Here is a 24,069-nt window from a genome sequence, read left to right on the forward strand (position 1 = left end):
ATATATATTGAATTCGGCGTCCAATAAGCGTGAATATATATTGTAGTGTATTTTTGGCGGATAGACAGCGTATAAACATATTGGCCGTTTCTCTTGGGCTGGGCATGTACTGTCGAGAACATTATAAGCAGCGTATGTATTTCAATGTCACTCCAATTTAATGTCGTTCGATTATATCAACAACGATTGAGTGCCGCGCGATCGATTTGATTCGACGAAAGACGAAGATGAAGCAACAATAACTGATTTAATATCGAACATATTTTTAGTTTTCTTCGCTTTCTCTCTCCGTCTCTCTCTCTGCCTCCTTTGTTTCATTCAATTATTATGATTTATGGCGGCCGAAGTGCATGAGCAAAGAAGATCGAACGATATGAAATCGATAAACATATCGTCTGTGGAATGCACGCAACAGAAATTTGACTTTACATAGCATAATTTCTAGCAAGTTCTGATTTCAAAGATCCAACAAAAAGTGATGAACAGCAAAAAACGAATTCGTTTTAATGATATAGCGCGTGTTCTCTCTTTTTATTCGAATGAAATGATGAAAATAGCAATTCACTCAACAACACATGTATTTTTTTTTTGTTTAGATTTAAGCCGTGTATTTCCCTAATGCAAACAAAATCCCGCCCGCTTTGTTTAGATGAGTGAACAAAAAAATAACAAAAATTAAACGAAGAAAAGGCAAGAAAAATTGAACGAGAAGAAAAAACACACGAAGATAAAAAAAAAATACGACGCGCCGTCATCAAGAACAATACGCGTAAGCGAAAATTAATTGATTCGCCGTCCGTGGCGCGGCATGAGGAATTTCGTAATCAAAGTGATTTTCAATTTCGATGATTCTGAGAAAAGGAAACGAACAGCAAGGGATTTGGGCAAATATAAACCGGCTGTGCTATGATCATCGGAAATTGGAGTCGAAATTTGTTTGGAATGAGATAAAACATCGGATTTGAATCGAAAATTCGTTGAATTTTTTTATTACTCATACAACAGTGATATGAAACTTGGTTGTCAGCTCAAGATTTTGAAAGGAAAAAAAAGCGATGATGATTCATAGCTTGATCCAAACATTCTTGCATCTTATTGAATGCGTTGATCGTTGAGTTGGACGAAATATTAGCCGGTTCGACTTAATCCATATGTCACCGCCATTAATGCGGACCCGCCAAATGTACAACGCACGTTATAGAACCGAAAGTAGACAGTTTTTTTTCGAGCTATTCGTTCTTTTGTATTCACGTTTCTGCTGTTGCTGTTTCTGTCTCCTTCACTCTCATTCATTTCGTCTCCTTTCCATCGTTTGTGTATTAATTCTTTCTGTTGCATATGTGTATTTCATTGCTTTTCCTTACTTAATGTACACATCAACCGAAAATGAGCCGGTTGACATACCACCGAGTGCGACACAAAGTGACACTGTCACATTTTAACCGAACTTGTGCTCGCCGTTTTCATTTTTCAAATGCATTTCGGACCCGAAAAAAATAACAAAACAATAATAATATTAATTTATATGTTAGTCCTGCGGTGCAAGTGAGTACGGCTTCTTTCGTCGGCTGGTTAGATATTTGTGGAATGGAGTGCATAAGGGTTGCTTGTAATAGCATGTTCAATAATGATTATAAAACACCAACGACAAAAATAAAATTGTTTTATTTAAGAAAATAATTTATCGAGGTTCGTTGATACCAACCAAAAATTGACTGATTGAAATCAAGAGGGAGAGAGAGAAGGAGAGAGAGAGAAGTAAAGGGAGATGGTAGTATGTCTGTCTGTGGAAACTCATTCCCACAAGGAAAAGGAGAGGAAGAAAGACTGTGAAAGTGAAAGAGAGAGACAGAGATAGAGATAGAGAAAAGGAGATGGAAATTCGAAATGAGAGAGGAAAAAGGAGTAAACATGAAGGAAAAGAGAAAAAGAGAGAAGAAAATGGATAACAAATGAAAAGAAAACTACAGAAAAATCACGAAAGAAACAGGAGACTTAAAAAATATTGAGAAAAAGTGACAAAGAGTGAGAAATAGCTATAAAACCCGATCTAAACTCTAGAAAAAAACAAAGCCGAGCTAAACACAAGTGACAAATCCGATCGGTAGAAAAAGTCTAATCAGGGTTATACGCTCGCTATAATGGATGGTATTCGGGTTTCGTATAACTTTGGGGCGTTAATCAAAATAATAATCATATCCAAATTCAGCAATGAAACGATCGAGGCTTGTTGTTTTTCTCTCACTCGATTTATCTCTCCCTGTTGTGTTTGAATGACAATTCTAGAATTACACATGACATGAAAAACGAGCAAAAAACAACAAACATCGAGAGCGGAATTGAAAAGTGTAACAGTAAAAGAGCGAGCGAAAAAAAAGAGAATAGTGCATCGATATTATAAACATACGTTAGCCTTCGGGTGCGCTTCAATCATTCTCAATTATCAAGTTCAATGGGCGCGAGTGGTGGCTTAAAAATGCCCGACATTTAGCGGAAATATTACGGATTATTTTCATATAACATTTAATTTTTTTTTTCTGTTTCATTCTTCCTTTCCATATTTTGTTGTTGGATATGAATTGCTCGATCGATGAAATTCAATGCGAGAATAAATTAATAATTCAGTGTGAAAAATAAACATTTTTCGTGTCGGTCGCTTGGTTTTCCGTTCATTCAATTCTTTTTTTTCACTCTCTGTGTTTGTTTTTGTTTGCTGACGGTCGTCACCGAATTCAATTCCATCCGAAACTGTTTATGCAAGCAATTATTTCAATGTTACGACCGTTTTGTCCATGCAGTGAATGTGGTGCGGGTGTCAAATTACGAGAGCGATGTGTGTGTTTTTCGCACGGACAATTCAATTGAAACGCTTTCATTTTTTTTTCTCTCTCGACATTCTTCTGAAGGGGTTCTTACACAATCGAATCGCATTTTTTCTTCAATATCTCGAAGAAGAATATAACTTTTTTCATTTAATGTGCTGTTTTTTTCTCACTCAAAGTGTTTCTTGTTGCATTTTACATTGAAATGCGACATTTTTTCTACCATTCCATTCCAAGTGCCTGAATGCCATTTTTCAATCGTTTTCAATCAAATGATTGTTTTTTTTTCATTTCGAAATGCATTTTCTTGTGTAATCACATAGTACTGCTGTATAGCATGACCCATACACACACTCAAGTGCGAAAAATTTGCATTGCGGTCGAAGTCGTGGGAAGAGTGTTGTTGTTTATCGCTAGACATTGGAATTGCAATCTAATAAATAGTCGTCGGTCAATTATTCGTACGCACAATTTCATCATGGATGATTCATTGGTGGCTGGGTGAGACAGTCGTTCGCCACACTCTATTGAATAACACCGAAATGATGTAAAGCCGATATCTCTGTCACTATCTAAAATGAAATCCATTTTCGAGACTGAGTGGCTCGATTGGCTTGGATTCCCTTCATCATCAACAGCGGAAGAAGTGAGTGTATTCGCACAAGCATAACCAATAAGTCATCGACGGAAATTATCGAAAGGAACATAAAAGAAGAAGGAAAGAGAAAAACTTTTAACAATGAACACAGCAAACGTATGCACTGTGTGTGTATGGAGTAGTGCATTGAGTGAGAAAACGCGGGTAAAAAGAATCTTAACGAGCCCAAAAACATTAAGTAGTAACATAAACATCGAACTCACATTCGGTGCGGTATATATCGTGGTTGAGTGAGAACCATGCGACATATATTTCTCGTCTTGATTTGCTTGAAATCTTTCAATTCCATCTCTCCTCCATCGTCGTCATCGCTGTCGTCGTACGTTGCACATTTTTTTTCCTCCCGTTTTATTCTCGTTTATCGCCCGTTTGAAACCATAAAAACTCTACACCCATTTATTGATTAATATGCTGGATGGATTGTTTGTGCATTGTGTGTGTGTGTTTCGTCCGATCGGGAATCCAAAACATGCACATATGAGCGCAAAGTCGTGCATATATGCGTGCGTACGCGCGCTCTCGCACTCACTCGTTCGCTCAACTCCTCGCATGACTCATATTTAAATCTATTTTTATTGAAACAGCATTTTATGGAATAGTAAAGTTTTAACTCTCTCTCTCACACACTCACACACACACACATACACACACACAAACAAAAACAAAAACCACATCAACACATTTCCCAAATGCCATTCACAACAACTGCAAACCGCGCTGATGGTGACGAAGACGAAGACGACGACGACAATGATGATGACAATAATATATGCGTTCAACAGCGATAAACAGTTCAACAAAATGCATGCCGTTGGTTAAAACAACGTTCACTGGTTGAGTTTTTGGGGTTTTCAAGCCTATTTCGGCTAGAGCGACAAAACAAAAGACTTGACTATGAGCCGAAGTTAGGGAACAAACTGAGAATAGCGAGTAAATTTCTTATTCCGGATAATTGATGTCGGAAGAAAGCGAAAAAGTCCATTTCAACTTTTCAGCAAGTGTTGTTAAATGCACTGCTACCGTCACCACCGCCACCGCTGCAGCCACAGCCACAAAAGAAAATGCGAACCATTTCAATGGGAATGTACAGCAATAAAAATGCCAACGACGATTTTATTTACCGGCAAAAGTTTTGCCCGAAAAACCCAGTGCCAAAGCAAACGAAGTGCAACAACAAAAAAAAAACCATTTGATAGTCTTTTGCTATGTCTCAGCCAACGAAAAATGGCATATGAAAATTATGCTCTGTTCCAACGAGTTTAGCAGTCGTTTTCTGCATACACACAAACACGATTCATTGCCGACAATCACAGAAACTTGCATTTGCGTCCAAATGCATTGAAATGCATCGATTTTTCCACTATTCTTGCTTCCGTTTTTGTGCCTTGGTTGTTTCCAACAGGAATCGGAACTATGTAGCCTGTCGTTTTGCCTGCAACGTTCAAATTGCGTGAAAATGACCGAACTACAACTGGAACATATGTTAGTAAACACGAGCTAGCCCCGTCAAACGGTATGCTTTGCCCTAATTTATGCTCCTGGATTTGCATGAAACGCGACGATTAAAACTGTTCCTCATTAAACCCGACCCGGTTCGTCCGTCTGTCAAGTAAATTGGAATTGATTGGCGGGCGGGCGCGCAAGTCTTGCAAGATTTCACATATCGATAGAACGTGCGCTGCAATTTGAATAAATTGCATTTGCAGCAGAATGAAGTTTGTTGTTTAAAGGCGCGCCTCGGTTTTGAAACGAAAATTTCCGCAGTTAGGAACGATTTTATGGTCAGAGGATCTATAACGGGATATAAGTTAAAAGCATCATGTAATGCTGAATACACGCACACGTACGCATGCACGCATTCAGTGATCGACCCTCATTTTATGTAAATTTTCTTCGTTCCGACCGGTCGTTCATTCGTTCGAATTTGCTCAAGCAGAAAATATTGTCCGCGTTGCATTCACTCGCGCTCACTCATTTTCTCTCGCTTGCTCTATTTCTCTCCCAATCTCGTTAAAGTTCCATGTGGTCAACACTAAAAAATGCGTGTGACAATTTCTCGAAAAAAAAACCGCTGCATTTCCACAAGAGAAAAAATAACAAAATTCGGCACTTTTGTTTGTTGTTTTTTTTTCTCCTTCTTCCTAACCATTGATTCGATGTAGGTTCATATCGTGCGTTTTTTGTGTGTACGCACTTGTGTGACGCGTTCATTTTAATTGACGACAAACGCCCATATATTTTTGGTGTGTGTATTTGGAATCGAACCGAATTTGAATTGAGTGAAAAAAAAATTCATTGTTGAATGACAAAAAAAAAAATCGACTCACGACTCGGTTTTAAATAAGCAAACGGAATGAAGGGAAAAAAAACAACAACAATAACAAACTATTATCGAAATGAGAAGAGAGAAAAAAAGACACTGAATCTAATTAGAATTTGGTTCGGTTTTTCCCAACGTTTTTTTTTTCTTCTTCTTCTTGAAAAAGCCAGTTTTAAATAAATATTTACCATTCCATCGACGGAATGAAACGATCGAATAACCAAATAACAACAATGTCAATAGACATTTAATTTGCATTTAAAGGGATATTTGGGAAGGAAGAGAAAAATAGACCGCGTGCGGCCGCCGTCGTACAATAGGAAACGATCAGGGAATTAGTATGTAGTGGATATACTCCAAATGCATCGATTTATGATCAATAAATTCAGCCGGTATTTACACACAATTAATTGAGTTATTGACTTTGCATTTCATCGTTCGCTTTGAAACGTTTCAATGATTTTCGATCGAAAGAGAGAGAGAGAGAGAGAAAGAGAGATAGAAATAGGGATACATTGTTACACATAAAGTCATTTAATTCTCCGATGAAAATTAACATTTGACGCCGCCGCCACCGCTGCCATTTACCCAGATGAAAACCATTACTGGAAATTTGTAGTGTGTGTGTTGAATGGTAGCTCATTTGAACTCGAACACCAATTAAGTGCATCAATCATTAAATGTTAGCATTCAAAGCAGATGCAATTGACCAGAACGCACGTTTCCATTCGATTGCACCCAGAGCAGCGCGAATGGCCTTAAAATCATCCGAAATTTGTGTGTGTGCGTGTGGGTTTTTGCGTTGAATTTGTATCGTACCGTTGAAATCGTTTGATTTTCATAATTTAAATATTCAGTGGAAGATTCATTCAATTTAAATTGAATTTTTGAGTTTTATTCAAACTAAAATGTGTATTTTTCTATTGTTTTGCAGGAATGTCGAAGCCAACCAACGAAGCCGAAGAAGATTTAAACAAAGACTATCAAGGTAATGGCAGATTAGCAATAATTGATGTCACCATTGACAAGTTTTTCAACTTCTTCTCTATTTTCTTTCCATTTAAATTTGTTTTTCCTTTTCTTTTAAATTTTCTTCATTTTTTTCAATTTTCCCTTAAATCTGTCTAAATCTTCAAAAAAAAAAACAGCCGATGATGATGGCGACCCGTTGGAATACGATGACGAATCCGACCAAAATTCAAACCAAAAACTAGGCAACAGTGTTGAGTCCAATGCTCCAGCCTTCTTTAAATTGTCCGACTACACAGAAACAGTGAGAGCTGGCGAATCAGTGACGTTGAAATGTGAAATTGAAAATTTGATCCGTAAGTAATGGCATGGAAATCATCCACCTCATGCATTTATTTTCAATTTTAAAATTTCCGTTGTTTTTCCTCTTTGCACTTTCTTTAGCCAAAAATGTAATTCTATGGTACAAGGGTGATCAAAAGGAAACGCAAAAGAATCTATTCATTTCAAACAACCGAATCACACCGGACGATCGATTTGTTTACAGCGAATCGGATCATTCGTTAACCATCAACAATGTTAATGAAACCGATCAAGACGTGTATCTGTGCTATGTGGCACCGAATAACATTACCATGAAGGCAAAATTGGTGGTGCTATCCAATTTGGAGGCACACATCTATGAAAGTAATCGTGATGTGACCGGCCGTTCAATTACATACCGTCAAAATGAAACCATTCAAGTTGAGTGCAAAGTGACCGGAGCACGAACGAATAATGTTGACTTCAAATGGTCAGCTGGTGGTGTTCGTATTACATCCGACGATAATCTGAAGATGAACGGTGGTGTTTTGACGATTAACAAAGCAAACCACGATCATGTTCGAGTTTATCAATGCTTAGCAGATAGCGGAAACGATGGAATCAGCCATGCCAGCGTTACTATTAATATTAAATGTGAGTGGTTGATATTTCTTTGTATTTTTGATTATAAAAAAAAAATGATTTTTCAAATTGAATTTTGACAGGCATGGGCTCGTAAGACACTTTTTATTCCGTATGAGCCCATGCATTTCTGATCACAAATTCAATGTTGCTGAACTTAATTTAATTTTAATGAATATGGAATCGAATTAAGGTGTACATGTCAACCATGATTCAATACTAATTCACCTCAACCATATCCACACAGACATACCACGCGTTTCTGCCCATCGATCGGTGATTAACACGAAAGAAGGTGACAATGCTGAATTGTATTGTGATTATGATTCAACGACCGAAAGTCACGTCGTATGGTACAAGAATCAACAAAAATTACAAATCGGAACACACGAGCCACGATCAAAGTATTCAGTGATTTACCGAGCACCAAAGTCACCAAACAAAAACACATCCATTTTGGTGGTGAATAATGTGAAATCAACGGATTTGGGTGTATACGAATGCCGTGTTGACAATGAGATTGGAGCCGAAAAAGTTACCATCGAACTGACCTATGTGCCAGAACCGCCAAAGTTGCACCAAGTCGAACGTGAAGGTGATACGGTCATCACTCATTGGCACATTCGCAGCATGCAAAAACTTCAGGAAATTATGCTGAACTATCAACTCAAAGGAGTAAGTTTTTCTTTGTTCGGTTGAAACTTTTCAAACATTTCGTCACTTAACAATAGGGAATCAACCAATCAAGCAATTTACTCATCATTTTCGTTCCATTGCAGGAAAGAGACTGGCTTCAAGAAGCTGTCATCGATCAAGAGCAAAGCAAAGAACATACCGGCATTTGGAAGTTAGTATCGATGAATTTTCCTCTCAATCAAATTTAATCTTATTTCAATCGAATTGACGCTCTTTATTGTCGAATTTTTGCTTCGTTTAAAATGTTTAAATTTCAAATTTTTGCTTCTCCTTTAAGTTGATACATTGAAATTTGTTCTAATTGTTTTTACTCTCTTTCCGCAGAATCAAGCATAAATTGGCGTTGGCGCCAGGCGATTGGCATGTTCGTGTGAAATCAATGAATACCGAAGGATGGTCGGGGTATTCAAATCTGGAGGATATACCAGTTCCAGGTAATTATCGAACATCCATTTGGTTTGACTCAAAATTTGATTCATCCACTCACATTATTATGAACAATGGATTGAGAACAATTGACTAAAATAAAACCCTTTCTCTTTTTGCAGACAAAAAAATGAATTCAGCGACCACCACAATGGTGTCATCGTGTGCCATTTCCTTCGCGGCGCTTCTAACTATTTATTCAATTAATTGGTCAACACGACTATTTGGCTAGATTGTAGTGTGCTTGAAACAGATAAAACCACCCTTCTCCTCCCCCAGCTATTGTGTATAACAAACAAATCTTAATACAAATTTATTTTTATTACTGTCTAAACTATAAATATTTCGAAATAAATAGGGAATGAATGAAGCGAGCGAGCGAGCGAGAGTGTTTGATGTATAAGTTCAATCGAAATTAGTATGAAATTATTTAAATAAAACAAGAAAAAAAAAATGTTAGGAGTTTAGGTCATTATTATTCGATTGAAAAGAGTTATTATGATTAGGAGCTGAATTCTATGCATATTGTCCACGATATTCATTTGTGGTTCAATGCAAACCAAAATCAATTGAAACGCAGTTCGCTTATTCTTCAGTAGCCGTAATAGATAAAATCAAATCACCCCAAATCACCCACTACACACACACAACGCGCATGAATGTTTCAAGCACATATTTTATTGTTGATTAATTGTATATTTAAATTAGAAATGTATACCGAAAAAAAAGGATGAAAATATGGCTGAAAAGCAAATGCAGCGTCGATAATGAGTCGACGAGAGAGAGAGAGAGAGAGAGAGAGAGAGAGCCCATCACGATCCGTGTGGTTCCAATATCACAAGTAGTTACGATATCATAGTCCCGGTATCGATGAGCGATTTTGGGAATATTCATTCATGCTAAAAAGAAGCTTCCTATCTTTCAGCTTCATTCGAAGCGTGAAACAACAAGAAAATGGAGAAAAAAAACAGAAATCGAAAAATTGAAAAACAGAAATGGAATGAAGCTTGAAATGAAAGCAAAAATGGAATGAATAAAGAAGGAAAATTCTTATAAGATTTCTCTTGAATGAGAGAATGTAACAGAAGCCTAAAAAAGCAAAACAACTGAAGTGAAAAATAGAAAAAAAATTTTTTTCACTATTTCCAGTAGCGTGTCGCTTCAAAGCCATAAGATAATATTCATATTAGTGTATAACCATTGAATTTGAACATGTCTTAAACTTGTGAGAGCACGTTTGTCATTTGTTCTGTCGTTTGTCTAAATGTTATATCATTGTATTATATAGAACAGATTTGTGGAAGAAGAAAAAATGGACACGAAAAATAAGCGTCTATATTTAATGAAACAAGAAACACCTAAAATGAAGAAAAATACACCTAAAATCCAAAATTACACTCACACATCCAAACAAAGCAAACAAAAAAAATTAACAGCAACAATAGATATCTATTTTAATATTATCACTATGCTGTACATGTAGATCTGTAATATTAATTCGCAAATAATATTCTTTTTTTGTAAGTGGAAAATCTGATTCAATCCTCTCATTTGACAAAATGACACAGAGAGGAAAATGAGGGGTTTAGAGCGAAAATGTAATAAAGAAAAGTTGAGCGGAAAAATGTCGATGATGAATGAGCGGAAAAGGGATTGAGCTATATAGTAAACTGTATAGTAAACTATAGTGAACTATATAGCTATCTCTTTTCATTTGACATTTTTCCTCTCAACTTTTCCTGTATGACATTTTCGCTCCAAACCACTCAAATGGTCGGCAAATGAATGAATGGATTAGAACAAATGAGAATGGTTTTTTTTAAAATTATTTTTCTTCTTGTGAATGAATGTGTATGTGTACGGATTTTAAGGATTCCGATTTTACTATGGGGACATTGTCTCTTCATCTCACTCTATCATACCAAAATATCTGATTGAATTGGGCTTGAAGTTCCAGTGGCTGATATCACAACAACATGAAATGGTCATCGTTTGGTCCTAAGTCAATTGATCATTGAACAACAATCGACCAGAATTTGTTTGACCAAGAACGTTCAATCTGGTTCAATCTTTGACCCGTTTAGTTTGAACAATCTAATGGTATCGCATGACAGCTTGATCAGAAGTACGGTAGGGGCGTTGAAAATTTCAGCCCGAAATCCATCGATTGATTCTAATTTCGATTGACTATTGACAAATTTACCGCTGTAATTCAATCAGATCAAATATTCGCTACTTACCATAAAATTGTTTGTTTCTTTTTTGTCCGCCAATTGTCACCGTTAAGGCTTCGTTCAATGCATCGAATTCAAATAGATGATGATTTTAAAAATTCAATTTAAGGCGCATTGATTTTGTCGTCAAAACAATTAAATCAATCGTTCATAAGAACTTATTTATAGAGACATTAGATGAATGTGAGTCATTAGAATTTAAAGAGAAATTGTTACGGCCCCACAATTGCTTTCCTCTCCCATTCATTTGTTAAACGCAAAATTAGAAGAAATCCATAAATCAACGATTTTACAAATCAAATTAATTTTCACCGATCAAAGCTATTGGGAAAAAAACAGGCACTGTGGTTCCTGTTTTGAATTCAAATGGTCTTGATTGTTTCTACACAAATGCCTCCTGCTCCTACTCCGTTTAAGATAGTCTACTGCCATTTTTTTTTATTAGAAAAACAGATTGTCGTGTTCCTTTTTTTTTCGCAATTGGAAAATTGAAAACCGAAAAATTTTGCGCTGTACATTTGCACCTCGTAGAGATAAATACAAATTTGCAACGATCAGACGTAAAAATGAGCCACCATCATTTTCTAGTTCCACGGAGAACATCAAAAGAAGAAATCAATTCAAGAATTTCAAAAGAAAATTTTTTTTTTTTCGTTTTTTTTTGAGGAAAAGAATAAATTGCATCTAAATTATTGACAATTTTCCCCATGGCCAAGCTCCCCGCTTTTGACTCGGTTGAAATTCTGTCGCATTGATCATTTGCCATACTGATCATACGATAGGCACTCATCTGAGATGAACATTCAAATCTGGCCATCTCCGATAAATATAAAGTGGCCAGTTCAAAGTGATTGATCCAAAGTGATCTGTCCTTGATTCTCGACGAATTTAACTTCAATCATTTTCGATTGAAGAAATGAGAAGATAGCGGAGCGTTTGTGCTGTATGTACTTTCGGGTTGTGTTCTTCAAATTCTTTTGTTTATGCATTGTATAAAAATGATGAAGCTAGAGAAACTCAACCCATTGTCACCAAATATGCCTTCAATAAAGACACAAAAAATATACTCTTTTTATTTGGCTATCATTGGCGCGCGCGGTCCGATTGCATGCGCCATTTCAATGGTCCAGAGCGGTGCTTCTATTCCGATCCACCAAGAGATTCTAGACTAATTGAATCGGCATGAAATCAACGTTTCGCCAATGAAATGCTGAATAAAAATTGTGATACATAGATTTTTATCAAAGTGTGCTTATTTAATTAACAAAACGAATGAAAGAAATTTGAAAACAAAAACACATTAATTAAAAGCGTCTACATTATATGAACATTTGTAAATGTGTGAAAAAAAAAAACAAACGAAGGAAGAAGAAAAAACTTCAACAACAACATAGAAAAAGCGAGAAAAAAAACCGTTTAAGCTAACAATTTAGGATGAACATTGAACATTGCTTTTCAGTATATATATAGTACCATAGGAACTGCGTAAAAGTTTAAAAATAATAAAAATTATATTTACAATCTACAATTTCTCGAGAGTTTTTTTTTTTCTTGAATTTTACTTTGATTTTCTTTTTTGCGTCGTCGATGGATAAGCACAAAGAGAAGAAGCGTCACGAAATGGTAAGAAGGAAACTGCCTTCTTTAAAGCAGCAACTGTTTAGCGGTTCCGATTACAGGTCCGGATAGTTATCAATGAAGAATATTTCGAACGCAGCGATTAGTCCGTTCTTTGCAATCTAATGTCTTTTAAAGTGATAAATTTAAAGATGAATTGTCAATCAAATGGAATTGCCATAGGAAGCAATGTTATTTCATATGCGCTCCGAGATTTTCATAAAAACTTCCCATGTCGACAGTTCAACACAACCGAAAATCGAAATAAAATTTAAAATTACTTTAGCTCTGTGTAATTACTCCATCATCTAGACAAAATAACAGGTGCAAAACATATGTGCTGTGAACGACCAATCATGTGCATTATTCGTTCGTCTAGTCAATAACTTTCCGGTTGCTAAGCAAAAAGTTCATGTTCAAAGAAGTGACCTTCATACCTTACCATCAAGATTAAAAATTGATTAGCACATCGACTAGAACGATACTTGGTATTTGATGTATGAAAAACCTCTGAAAAATCGCACACATTGTACGGAAGGTGTTTCATAACGTCCCAAAACACAATATGAACTATCATATTGATAGAACATAGCACATACGAACCTCAAACTATCGGCGCAAATGAAATTGAATGATTTTTTTAAATAAGAAAATAGACTTTGTTTGAGTTTATTGTGAATTATTCAGAATGTTTTTTTTTTTCATGCATTTTAACTGCAGTAAAAAATATGAACGATGGTGGGTACTAATAATTTCCAAACAATTTATCTAGCAATTCCTGCGATGCAAGATTACCATTGTGAACAATGTTTCTCAAGAAATTTTGATATTCTTGTGGCAATTGGCTCTCCTCAGAACCACGCAAAATGACATCCATATAGGCTGAAAAAAAAATTGAAAATTTATTTATAAAAATCGCTTCCTGGCATTTAATCAACTGTGCAAGTTTCTCAAAACCATTTCGATAAGAAATGTATAGTATGAAAACATGGACAACCACTTGCGTATTCAGAGCCATCGAAAATTCATGGATTATTCATTTGCGACTGGCGGTGGTTTGTCTTTTGTAGTCAGTGTATACTCACTTTTTGATGGTTTTCTCTCGAAAGGAATGTTTGGATCGCTTAAATTGAGTTCATCAGTTGGTGCTCCGGACATTTGATACGTACGACATTCCAATACCTTACCATCGGATGTGATTACTTCTTTGACAAGTGGTGCATATATGTTTTTATTAACACCTTCCTGATCATCTAACGATGGCAAATGCTTTAAATCAAGTTCATACACAGCACCCGAGACTGTGCCATTTTTATCGTCAAAAATTGTCGCACATGCTCCATTCCAACCGTTTGACTCGCCCGTCTGTTTATAAAAACCTAAACGATAACCCTGGGGAAAATTGGCTTTTTTTCAAGTTCTACTCTCCGAAGTGGCGTTAATTTGATCTGCTGAGAATATTCGCTGGACGTTTTACGTTTTACAGAAATATGAATCTTGAGATGAAAAACTATCCAGTCAATGTGCAACATTGAAAACTCATTTCCGATGACCACTGGTTAGTGAATTCTTTCGTGAAATGTTAGCTTACGTACGGGCGCAACATAAGCCACTTCACTGTCAATGCATAATCTGGACAAAAATGCATACTTCATATTATATGACATCCACACCGCTCTTTAAAACGCGATTTATTCAGTGTCACTTTGAAAATAAACAATAATGCTGTTCCACTTTTGCGCACCAGTTTTTTTTTTCAAAATTCATATTTCTGCCCGTCAAATATTCTCAGCAGTTCACTTCGCTGCTTACGTTCAGTTGAGCCATCCCTTTGCGAACGGCTGACGGGTTGTTGAAATGAATCCTTTTTGTCCATAAATTACTGCCGTATGCAAAATACAGGAAAGTTGAATGATTAGTTGGGACGTGTTCTTTGGATATGATGGGCTAATAGAAAATAAAAGACCCACTTATTCAATTCCTTAATCAAAAAGTAAGAGTTTTTCCAATTTTTTTTTCAAAACCTTCCCATTGTTTAGAGCATTAAAAGTACACAAATCCAAAGTATATTCCCATTTTTTATTTCAAGTGAAATTTGTAAACTATACAATTGAATTTGTATCGCTTACCGTTGCTTTACTTAAAACAAACAGCACTACTGAAATGACCGCCAGAAGAAACCAACATTTTATTATACTGTTCTCTCCATTTTAGTCGCACGTTTGAGTAAATTATGAATTGAATGATCGATCGTAGTGGCTTTCAATTTATGAATGATCCACGATTTGGTGCCGAGCCCAATGGAATTAGACAGTTGTTCAAGAAAGAAAAATTCGACTTTAATCGACAAAAAAAAGAATTGGGAATTTTTTGTGAATCTAATCTAATCTAATTATGTACATTAGATAGACCATACATACTTATATCAATACGTCACCGTGCAATCTTATATAGACAACATTGTCAATCACTTTACATTTATTTAATAAGTCAGCCAATTCTAGTCATTGGAAATGATCGATTTCAGTATCGACCAGGATGGATGAGCCAGCTGAGAACCGCATGCAGTTGATGCATACTATTGTGTGCCAGACACTGCGTCATGTAAAGATCGCACCGCATGTTTGGCCACTGAGCGATGCACACAACAACCGTACTATACGTCACACAGTTGCGTGTGGCTCTCAGCTGGCTGTACTATCGCATTTATCTATCCTATTCGATAATGGAATCGATCATTTGCAAGTTGGTCAATGTGATGCCCAACAAACAACAAAACGTAAGGCGTTTGCGTATATGCAGATCACCGGATTTGTTGGATTTGTTCTTATATGATTTATTTATTTATTTTGCTCTGAAGTGCTTTGCTGTGTTGATAATAACGAATCTAAATGGCCACATACATGCTCCCACACAATTACGGTAATCGATAACGAAAATACGTTGTGTGATAAGGAAATAAGTTAGACAAAAATAACCGAAATTGATTTAATTGCGCTGTCACATTCTCAATTATACTATAGTCTAAAGAAATTGAAAATTACAACGATACTTGTTTTTTTGTTTGGCATCTGGTCGAAAATTTGGACAATGGATGCGTGCAATGCTAAGGTTTAGACTCAAACTCACACCAAAATATATAGCCGTCATTTGCTGATTTTGATTTGGAACAATCATATTTTTTTGCAGTGTTGGACACTGGACATAACGCCCCGGATCTGACACTAAGGTCGTATAAATTTGAATCAAAGTAGTTCGATCATTCATCGACGATTTTGGAGTCATTTTTGTGGCGTCTCCACTCGCATTTAATTTGTATTGTAGAAGCTTGCTTGTCAAAGTTCAAACATCATTGCAAACATATGGAAGTGGAGGAAATGACGCCAAGCTGCACGAGGTTATTTAATCATAAATCGATTCTTCTTCGAAAATTAAGCAAAAGTGGCAAATTAGACAATTCAAAAAATGAATTTTAAGAGGTGGTTCACTATGAGTTACATCAAGAGATTGACTTTTTGGGCGCGACTTCTTGGATATGCTATCAAATTCGAAGCAAAATTTGTCTTTACTTTGTCACAGAGAGTGTAATTTTGCTGCTGAGCAGTCAGAACATGAGCTTAAACTGCTTACTTAGGCGACTGAAGAGTTGTTTTAACGCATTCATACCGCCAAATTTTCAATATTAGCAAAGATTTACGTTGTATCTCAATCATACTAAGGTAGATTTCTGATAATAATGACAATTATGCACCATGAATGCGTTAAAAAAAAACATTTCAGACGCGAATCCAAATTCTCTATCGAAAAGGTAAGATATTTCTGCTGTTATGAGGTGAGAGCACTTTGTTGGTACACACTCTTTTCAAATTGAGATCGCTGGATTGCTTCAAACCAGAGATTTGAACCATAAATTTTCAATATCATTACAAATGCCTTGACAAAAAGCTCTCGAAAGTAGGCAATACAAGTTTCAAAGGTTTCAATGCCACGGAACAGTGTACTTCCGTTAGTGATCACTTACCTTGTCAATGATTTTTATTCCATAGTTTTATTCCATGATTTTTATTCCATACAATTTTCAACGGATGGAAACAAAACCCAATAAAAAAAATTGAAAATTGTGCCATGGATTAATTTTTTTGCGTTAAATTTGATGTCACTTTCAACATAATGACATGTTTGTTTGGAAAACGCCGGCCGTATATTCGAGTTCGATATGATTCGTCGTGCGGTCGTTGACTCTTTCAATTCCGAAAGGGAATTCCATTTTGTGGAAAAAAAAAGAAGAACTAAATCACCGTTTTGACCGCACCCGATTATGATGATGTTTTTGCGAAAATCCAAACATTTCACGGAAGTGTTATTTACGTGCAAGCGTTGTTTATGAACGACGTGCTTATCATTTTGCTTAATCAGCTAGTGAATCAGCAATGGTGCGTAATGTCGCAGACTCGGCAATGCAATGCAAGTAAAAGATGCGAACTTTCGATCGAGATGCATCTGATGTGTCCAATTCATTTTTCGTATTGACAGTAACGTGTTCAGATCTGCTCTTGAATCACATCTCGTAGATTCGTTAGAAAATTGAGTGCTCTTTTGATTTGTGAACTGAATTCAATCATCATTTGTTTGATGAATAGGCGCGTTTCGATTATATTCCAGCAATTTTCAAACAGTGCTCAGTTTCTTTCGGTGTTCCTTCTCTTTTTCTACGAATTTCCTTCATCGCAAACATGGTATCATTCTGCGAGTTAATGTCAAGTGAAGAACAATGCAACGAACAATTGGTTATGACCGTGCAGAGGATTGAACTGCGTGAATTCGAATCGAAAATTGAGCAAATATCACCGATTGTCAATGATTATCGTAATAACGACACGGCTAACAAGTACCAAACTGAACATGCATGGAATAACAAGCTGTACATCGACTATTCACACCATATCCAAAACTTGAGTATGGAGTCGACCATGCGTAATGTTGAGCTGGAACAAAGTGCTTGCGTGGAAAAAGCCAGGGAAATTTGGTTGATAATGGAACAAAATTGTAAAAATATCTTGACTAGACTACAATTCGTCGTTGGATTTTTCAACGAGGCACAGCATATTCTCATCGACAAACTATTGGGCAGATGGAAACATAATCAAATCATGTTTCTCTATGGCGAAGGTGGTCCCAGGACACAGAGTATGATCCAGACGCTGGAAAAGCTTAAAATCGAACTTTACCAAATTCAAACACATTTCGAACAATTATTCGATTATGTTTGGTATACGCATTCATTGGTGAGCGTAATGCGTGAATGTCACGCTGGAAGAACGGATGTCGATACTCTTGCAAATGAAATCGCTTTTATACAACAAAAACTGCTATTGTCGAGTTTTGTTGTGGTCGAACAGCCACCACAAGTCATTCATTCAAATGTACAGTAAGTGTGGAATTTCTTTTTTTTTTCTATTGTATTCAGGTAGATTATGGTGAATGATGTAAGAAATTCAAAGAGAACAAAAAGAAAATATTCCCGCATATCGTATATTGGTTTGGTTGCCCTATTTTCGTAAGTTAAAATCCATACTTCGGTCTCTTTTCTCAAAGATAAAAGAATGTGTTCATTCATCACAGACGTAGCCTAATCGAGATTATTTCAATTTGACCGTCGATAATAATGTCCAATCTACAAAATATGGGAAGCAAATCCTTGTAATATACATTTAACATCTTAATCGAAATAGAAAAATATAACAAGTTCAAAAACAAATTCATAACAAACAAAAACCGAATTCGAATCGTCTCACTTGATCGTTATCAATTGAGGGAAACAACATTCCCAAAGGAAATTGAATAAAAAAAGTGTTTGCAATCGTTATCAGAATAGTGTGATTCGCACGCGAAAAAACGCCGCTCAAAATAGCTAATATAAATGGAAAAAAGATGCTTGTATGATGCATTTAGACAGACTTTGCTACGAGATAATTTCATTACGCTAAATATTTTGTATTTGCTAGTTTGTATGCAATAAATATGGTGCATTTGCATTGCATTGCATTGAGCAAAGAAAGCTTGTGTCTATCGCTGCTAACGAGTGATATCAAGGTGGAAACTACTACTACCGCGTAATTCGTATTAATACAATCTAGTACAACACAAATTCTGAAAAATTCCAAAAAATTCTGCGCAATTCAAAACAATTCCAATCAATTCCGATGTTCCTTTGTCAAATTTGGTGATGATCAACTTAAAATATCGCAAATATACGGACATTTACCATTCATTTGAATGCATATTGAAGATTTTTACTTCCAGAACATATTGGACTTGGTTTGATCTACAAGACTCAATTCTAGCTCTGTTTTCTATTTTGAAAATATTTTATGTATCATAAAGCCTTTACCTATTTGAAGTGAAATATTGAATTGGAAGTGAGACCTATGTACAATTAAAAACGCCCTATCTGAAGTTATTTCGATAAGATTGAACATCTATGCGCTTAAGCATTCCTTTGAGATGCTAAATGACCCTATATTTGCAATTTTTGAAGTTGATCATCATCAAATTTGACTTAGAAACATCGGAATTAATTGGAATTGTTTTAAATTGCGCAGAATTTTTTTGGAATTTATCAGAATTGGTGTTGTACTATATGAATTATGCGGTAGTAGTAGTTTCCCCTTGAGTGATGTATAATCAAGAATGTTGATTGAATAAAACTCGTTCAATGTGTACGACGTACACTACTGTATGTATTGAAGTGAACATTTGTGTCACTCAATGGCAGCCAAACAGAAAAGATGTCTTTGTCCACTGCAAACTCATAATTGGCCTTTGGGTAGCATTAAAGGCGAAGGGTTGTAACAGTGATATGATCGGCACATGAGCACCATCTCTACTGATTGCCATTATTGCCATGTAAATGAATCAATGTCTACTTCTTCTTCTTTTTCTCAACATCTCCGTAATCATTAGAGGTGGCGCTACTTATGCGCATCAATTGACTTTTGCATTGGCTCTTATGTACTGTGCGTGCCTTTTGATTAAAGGTGATCACGAACAATTTTCTTTTCGAACAGTTCGAACCGATCTCCAACGAACACGAACACAAAAATTGAACTCGAACTGTTCGAATTCGGTTCGCGAGCAGCATTAGGATAAAAATGGATCAGATTGGTTTATCTATATGAAGAAAATCGTTTGAATTATTCAATTCACAGATTTGAGGCGATCGTGCGTGTTCTTTTAACCAGATACATTGCATCCATTAGCAATCCATTGGTGTGGGTTGTATCCGGTGAGTTTTGAATGGTGTTTTTCGCCGTAAGATTTTTCCTTTCAAAATTTGAACGTTTGAAATTCAAATCATCAAATTTTTCATTGATTTCAATTGTTGTACAGAGTCGCAAGTGAAAACACAGCACCAGCACCATAAAGAGCAAGAAGAAAACAAGCAACAATTAACTTCGTTCGATGAGAAATGGGCAGAAATCAGATACACAGACACGGCATTTGAATCGCAGTTGCTGAGTTTGGAGTGCAATTTGAAGGATTTAAAGTTGAAAATCAAGCGGATCAAAAAGAAAGATGTGATGGATGATAAATTTGCACTACGATTCCACTGCACATTAACGATTAAAGGCCATCCAAATCTAATTGATGTAAATTTACTTTTATAAACTTGAAGAACATTGGACTCACATTATTACTGACGAAAAACGATTAAATATTCATTAGATTTGGACAACATCGTTGCCAGTCACGGTCACAACGAACGTAAGTCAAGATGCAGACGGTTGGGCAACCATCACATGGGACAATTCGTTCTTTGAAATTGGCCGAGATCCGTTCGACGTTCCCGAAAGTGTGCCATGGTCACATGTGAAAATGGTTCTATTCACAAGATTCTACTATCAAACGGGCCACAGCTTGACTGAACAACACACGAATTACTTGTGTAACTATCATTTGGATTGCTTTTTGCAAAACCTTGATACCTTTTCGAATTTTTTATCAAATATATTTCCGATTTTCGTCGATAGACAAAAAGTTGTTCAAAACTAATCCATCCACTGTGTCAACCGACCGTCCGGTCTCATGGAATGAATTTGGCAAAGCAAAAAGCCAAGATTTTACATTTTTTGCTTGGTTCCACGATGTTACGAAACTGGTGCGATTATATCTCAGGGAAGAATGGGGAGCTGGACTCATCGAAGGCTTCATTAGTAAAGATGAAGCGTGGGAAAAGCTTCGCAATTGTGCACCCGGCACATTTTTACTTCGATTCTCTGATAGTCAGCTCGGTAAATAGCTTATCGTTTTATCTCTTAATTTAAATTGAATGCTTTGGACATCATGTATCAAATGCATTTACCACAGGTGCCATCTCAGTTGCTTCGGTTAAGAATGACCCGAGCGGTTTTCCGGTGCCTGACCATATGGATCCATACGTTGATAGTGATTTCGAACAAATCAGGAAAAGCAAACCAACGCGTAAACTTACAATCGGCGACTTGCTGAAAGATCTCAACCAATATACCGTTCTCCAAACGGTGAATAGAACAAAACATGACGCATTCGCTCCTCATTACACAAAAGATGAGCCCATTCCACGTGCTAACTCCGCCCCATATAGTGGAAAACAAAGTTAGTATTTGGTGCATTTTCAACATTTGTTAATTACCACCTAGTTAAATACCATGGGCGTGACATGCAGCCACATGGGTACAGCGCCCGTGTACTTCGTAGTGGAAAAAAAGTGAAGCTTGCTTGTCACCAATATTGATGTTCACGAACATCAAATTGTTTATGCGTTATTTCGCCCACTTTATGCACTGGAAATAAAAAGTTCTTCAATTTCTAGCAAATTTCACATATGAATTCATAAACACATCGAGAAAACACAACTATTTTTTCACATAAAAAGCATAAGCAAGATGATTTTTTCGTTGATGGTTGTTCGATCCTGGATCGTTTGTGATTCATCAACGATTTGCAACACATCCATTTTTGATTTCGATATTCCAACTGAATACGATGTTTTGTATTCATTAAACAATTCCATTTTGATCAGAAAATAATTTTTTATTGAAATGGCTGTGACGAAAAACCACGCGAACGATTGCAAACGATAGCACAAACATTAATGTCTAGGAACATCAAATTCGAATTGACATTATTGTCAAAGCGAATTCATCGGGAAACACTGACTTGAAGTTCGACACAAATGTCAAATTAATTCGCCGATGTGAAGCAACAAAACAAAATAAATAAAAATACAAGCAAACAAACATTTTGTGTTGATCTAATCTGCAAGTTTTATATTTTTCCAGAATAAAAACGGTAATTTTTTTGTATTTTATTGTTTCATTCCAAATAAAATCTCTATTGTGATTTTTAAGTATACATTTATAAAAGATATCTTCAAAAATCAACTTTGAATGTAATATAATTTGTTATTGGCGACAAACAATTAATCGAACGCATTTAATCGAACATAAAATAATTTTCAGCCTGCCGGTTTGCTGATGTTCCCCGAATCGACCGACGAAGTGCCCAGTGCCCACCACCGATGTCTAAGAAGACAAACTAATTTCCGTGATAATTTAAATTTTGCCATTCAACATTCCAATAAGGGCAAACGCAGTGTAATCGAAAAACATTTGGAAGGCATCAAGCATTGGGGCCTAAATCGACATGACAAAATCAATCAACCGTCCCATTGTTTGCGAAATCGACGCCAAAGGAAGAAATTGAATGATAAAATCATTAATCTTCCGTATTTGATGTTCCTAGACATTAATGTTTGTGCTATCGTTTGCAATCGTTCGCGTGGTTTTTCGTCATAGCCATTTTAATAAAAAATTATTTTGTGATCAAAATGGAATTGTTTAATGAATACAAAACATCGTATTCAGTTGGAATATCGAAATCAAAAATGGATGTGTTGCAAATCATTAATGAATCACAAACGATCCAGGATCGAACAACCATCAACGATAAAATCATCTTGCTTTTGCTTTTTATGTGAAAAAAAGTTGTGTTTTCTCGATGTGTTTATGAATTCATATGTGAAATTTGCTAGAAATTGAAGAACTTTTCATTTCCAGTTCATAAAATGGGCGAAATAACGCATAAACAATTTGATGTTCGTGAACATCAATATTGGTGACAAGCAAGCTTCACTTTTTTTCCACTACGAAGTACACGGGCGCTGCTTGTACGAAATTCCGTTTGTATGAAGCATGTCACGCCGATGTTAAATACCATGTACGAAATTCCGAAAATAATTTCAATCGTTTTATTTTCTACTTTTTTTATAGAATCAATGCACTAGGCCAAACTGTGAATTAATCAACGCAAGTCACACACAATCAAAGCAAAACAACTGATTTCGATCAAGTTTTCATTGTTGAATTTCAATATTTAAATATAAATCGATACTTTTGGTACGAAAATAAATCATTGGTTTTAACATTTGGCTGGAGAAAGTTCCTGAAAGTAGGCAATATGAAGGTTTCGAAGGCTTCAATGCCATTGAAACATTCGTTCAACACACACTGGCAGCATGAACGCTTTTTATTTCATAATTTCAGTTTACAAAATGTAACGGATAAAAAAACTCATTTTATTTCGATGACGTTCAATGCCTTCCGTTTTCACCAAAGCGATGTAAACAAAGAACTACTGTCAGATATTTTTCTGCACCAAATGCAGCATAACTGCATGGATAATGTGATTTGTTTTGTTCGATTCAGAACTCGCTAACAAATATCAATATCCACAGCGGACTGACTGTGCAAGTGTGCATTCTGTGTGTCCCTTCGTGAACGCATCACAAATATCGCATAAAAATATTCAATCGGATAATAATGTTTGTGAGTGACGTCTGGTTCCATTAGTCCAATATGTTTTATTGAAATAATTGTGGTCATGTCTCAAATGGACAATGAGGTATTTTTTGTTAATTGATTGTAGATTCTATTGCAACTTCAGCAGAATTACAAATCATACAGAAAAGTTAATTTTACAAGTAAAAAGATTACTTGTTTTTTCAGAATTTTTATCTCAAGATAATGGATAGAAACAATGATAAAATGAATATCGTGTTTGTTTTTAACAAGTAGTGACACACTTCATGAGCAACCTTATTCGTGGAAATTATTTTCGTTTTTTTCTTTGAAATTATTTGTCGTTGATAACTGAAATGAAATCATTTTTTGATAAAACCAACGGAAACCTTTCTTATTTTGATGCTGTAGAACTGAAGAAGGAAACGCCAGAAGTGTGATGCAACGGTGAACTGTTGAATGGACGAAATCAACGGAAATCCCTTAGATTCCAAAAATAGCCACATCAAATTTTATCATCAATATTTTGGAACATGAAAAATTG

At 35.9% G+C, this 24,069-nt stretch overlaps 3 protein-coding genes across 5 annotated transcripts in view; 2 read left to right on the forward strand and 1 right to left on the reverse strand.

Moving 5' to 3' along the window:
* The window catches only part of LOC129575823 (peroxidasin homolog), a 53,875-nt gene extending 41,277 nt beyond the window's left edge, over nt 1–12,598 (forward strand). For both annotated transcript variants that reach the window (XM_055459922.1, XM_055459921.1), the window contains exons 3-9: nt 6,735–6,788; nt 6,949–7,125; nt 7,214–7,726; nt 7,962–8,389; nt 8,494–8,561; nt 8,735–8,844; nt 8,959–12,598. In XM_055459922.1, the coding sequence (XP_055315897.1) occupies nt 6,735–6,788; nt 6,949–7,125; nt 7,214–7,726; nt 7,962–8,389; nt 8,494–8,561; nt 8,735–8,844; nt 8,959–9,068 (1,460 nt within the window). In that variant the 3' untranslated portion in view covers nt 9,069–12,598. The remainder of the gene's footprint in view (nt 1–6,734; nt 6,789–6,948; nt 7,126–7,213; nt 7,727–7,961; nt 8,390–8,493; nt 8,562–8,734; nt 8,845–8,958) is intronic.
* Nucleotides 12,599–13,354: 756 nt separating this feature from the next.
* LOC129575861 (gamma-glutamylcyclotransferase-like) lies at nt 13,355–15,012 on the reverse strand. 2 transcript variants are annotated; one of them, XM_055460007.1, is made up of 4 exons: nt 14,817–15,012; nt 14,500–14,569; nt 13,773–14,079; nt 13,355–13,569 (listed from the first exon to the last, which is right to left on the reverse strand). In XM_055460007.1, the coding sequence occupies exons 2-4, from the start codon at nt 14,512–14,514 to the stop codon at nt 13,433–13,435; spliced, it is 459 nt and encodes a 152-aa protein (XP_055315982.1). In that variant the 5' UTR covers nt 14,515–14,569; nt 14,817–15,012; the 3' UTR covers nt 13,355–13,432. The 2 variants fall into 2 exon arrangements, with proteins under 2 accessions (XP_055315982.1, XP_055315981.1); XM_055460006.1 differs by having other exon boundaries at nt 14,500–14,634.
* A 2,180-nt stretch (nt 15,013–17,192) lies between these two features.
* On the forward strand, nt 17,193–23,413 carry LOC129575824 (signal transducer and transcription activator-like). The gene is made up of 7 exons (XM_055459923.1): nt 17,193–18,115; nt 19,896–19,972; nt 20,077–20,336; nt 20,413–20,632; nt 20,718–20,978; nt 21,055–21,321; nt 22,998–23,413. Exons 1-7 carry the CDS (start codon nt 17,421–17,423, stop codon nt 23,009–23,011), a joined length of 1,794 nt encoding a protein of 597 aa, XP_055315898.1. The 5' UTR covers nt 17,193–17,420; the 3' UTR covers nt 23,012–23,413.
* The last annotated feature ends 656 nt before the right edge of the window (nt 23,414–24,069 follow it).

This window comes from Sitodiplosis mosellana, unplaced genomic scaffold (genome assembly GCF_009176505.1).
Source record: "Sitodiplosis mosellana isolate CC-2019 unplaced genomic scaffold, AAFC_SMos_1.0 Smas_scaffold_6170, whole genome shotgun sequence".
In the NCBI taxonomy this organism is placed as follows: domain Eukaryota; kingdom Metazoa; phylum Arthropoda; class Insecta; order Diptera; family Cecidomyiidae; genus Sitodiplosis; species Sitodiplosis mosellana.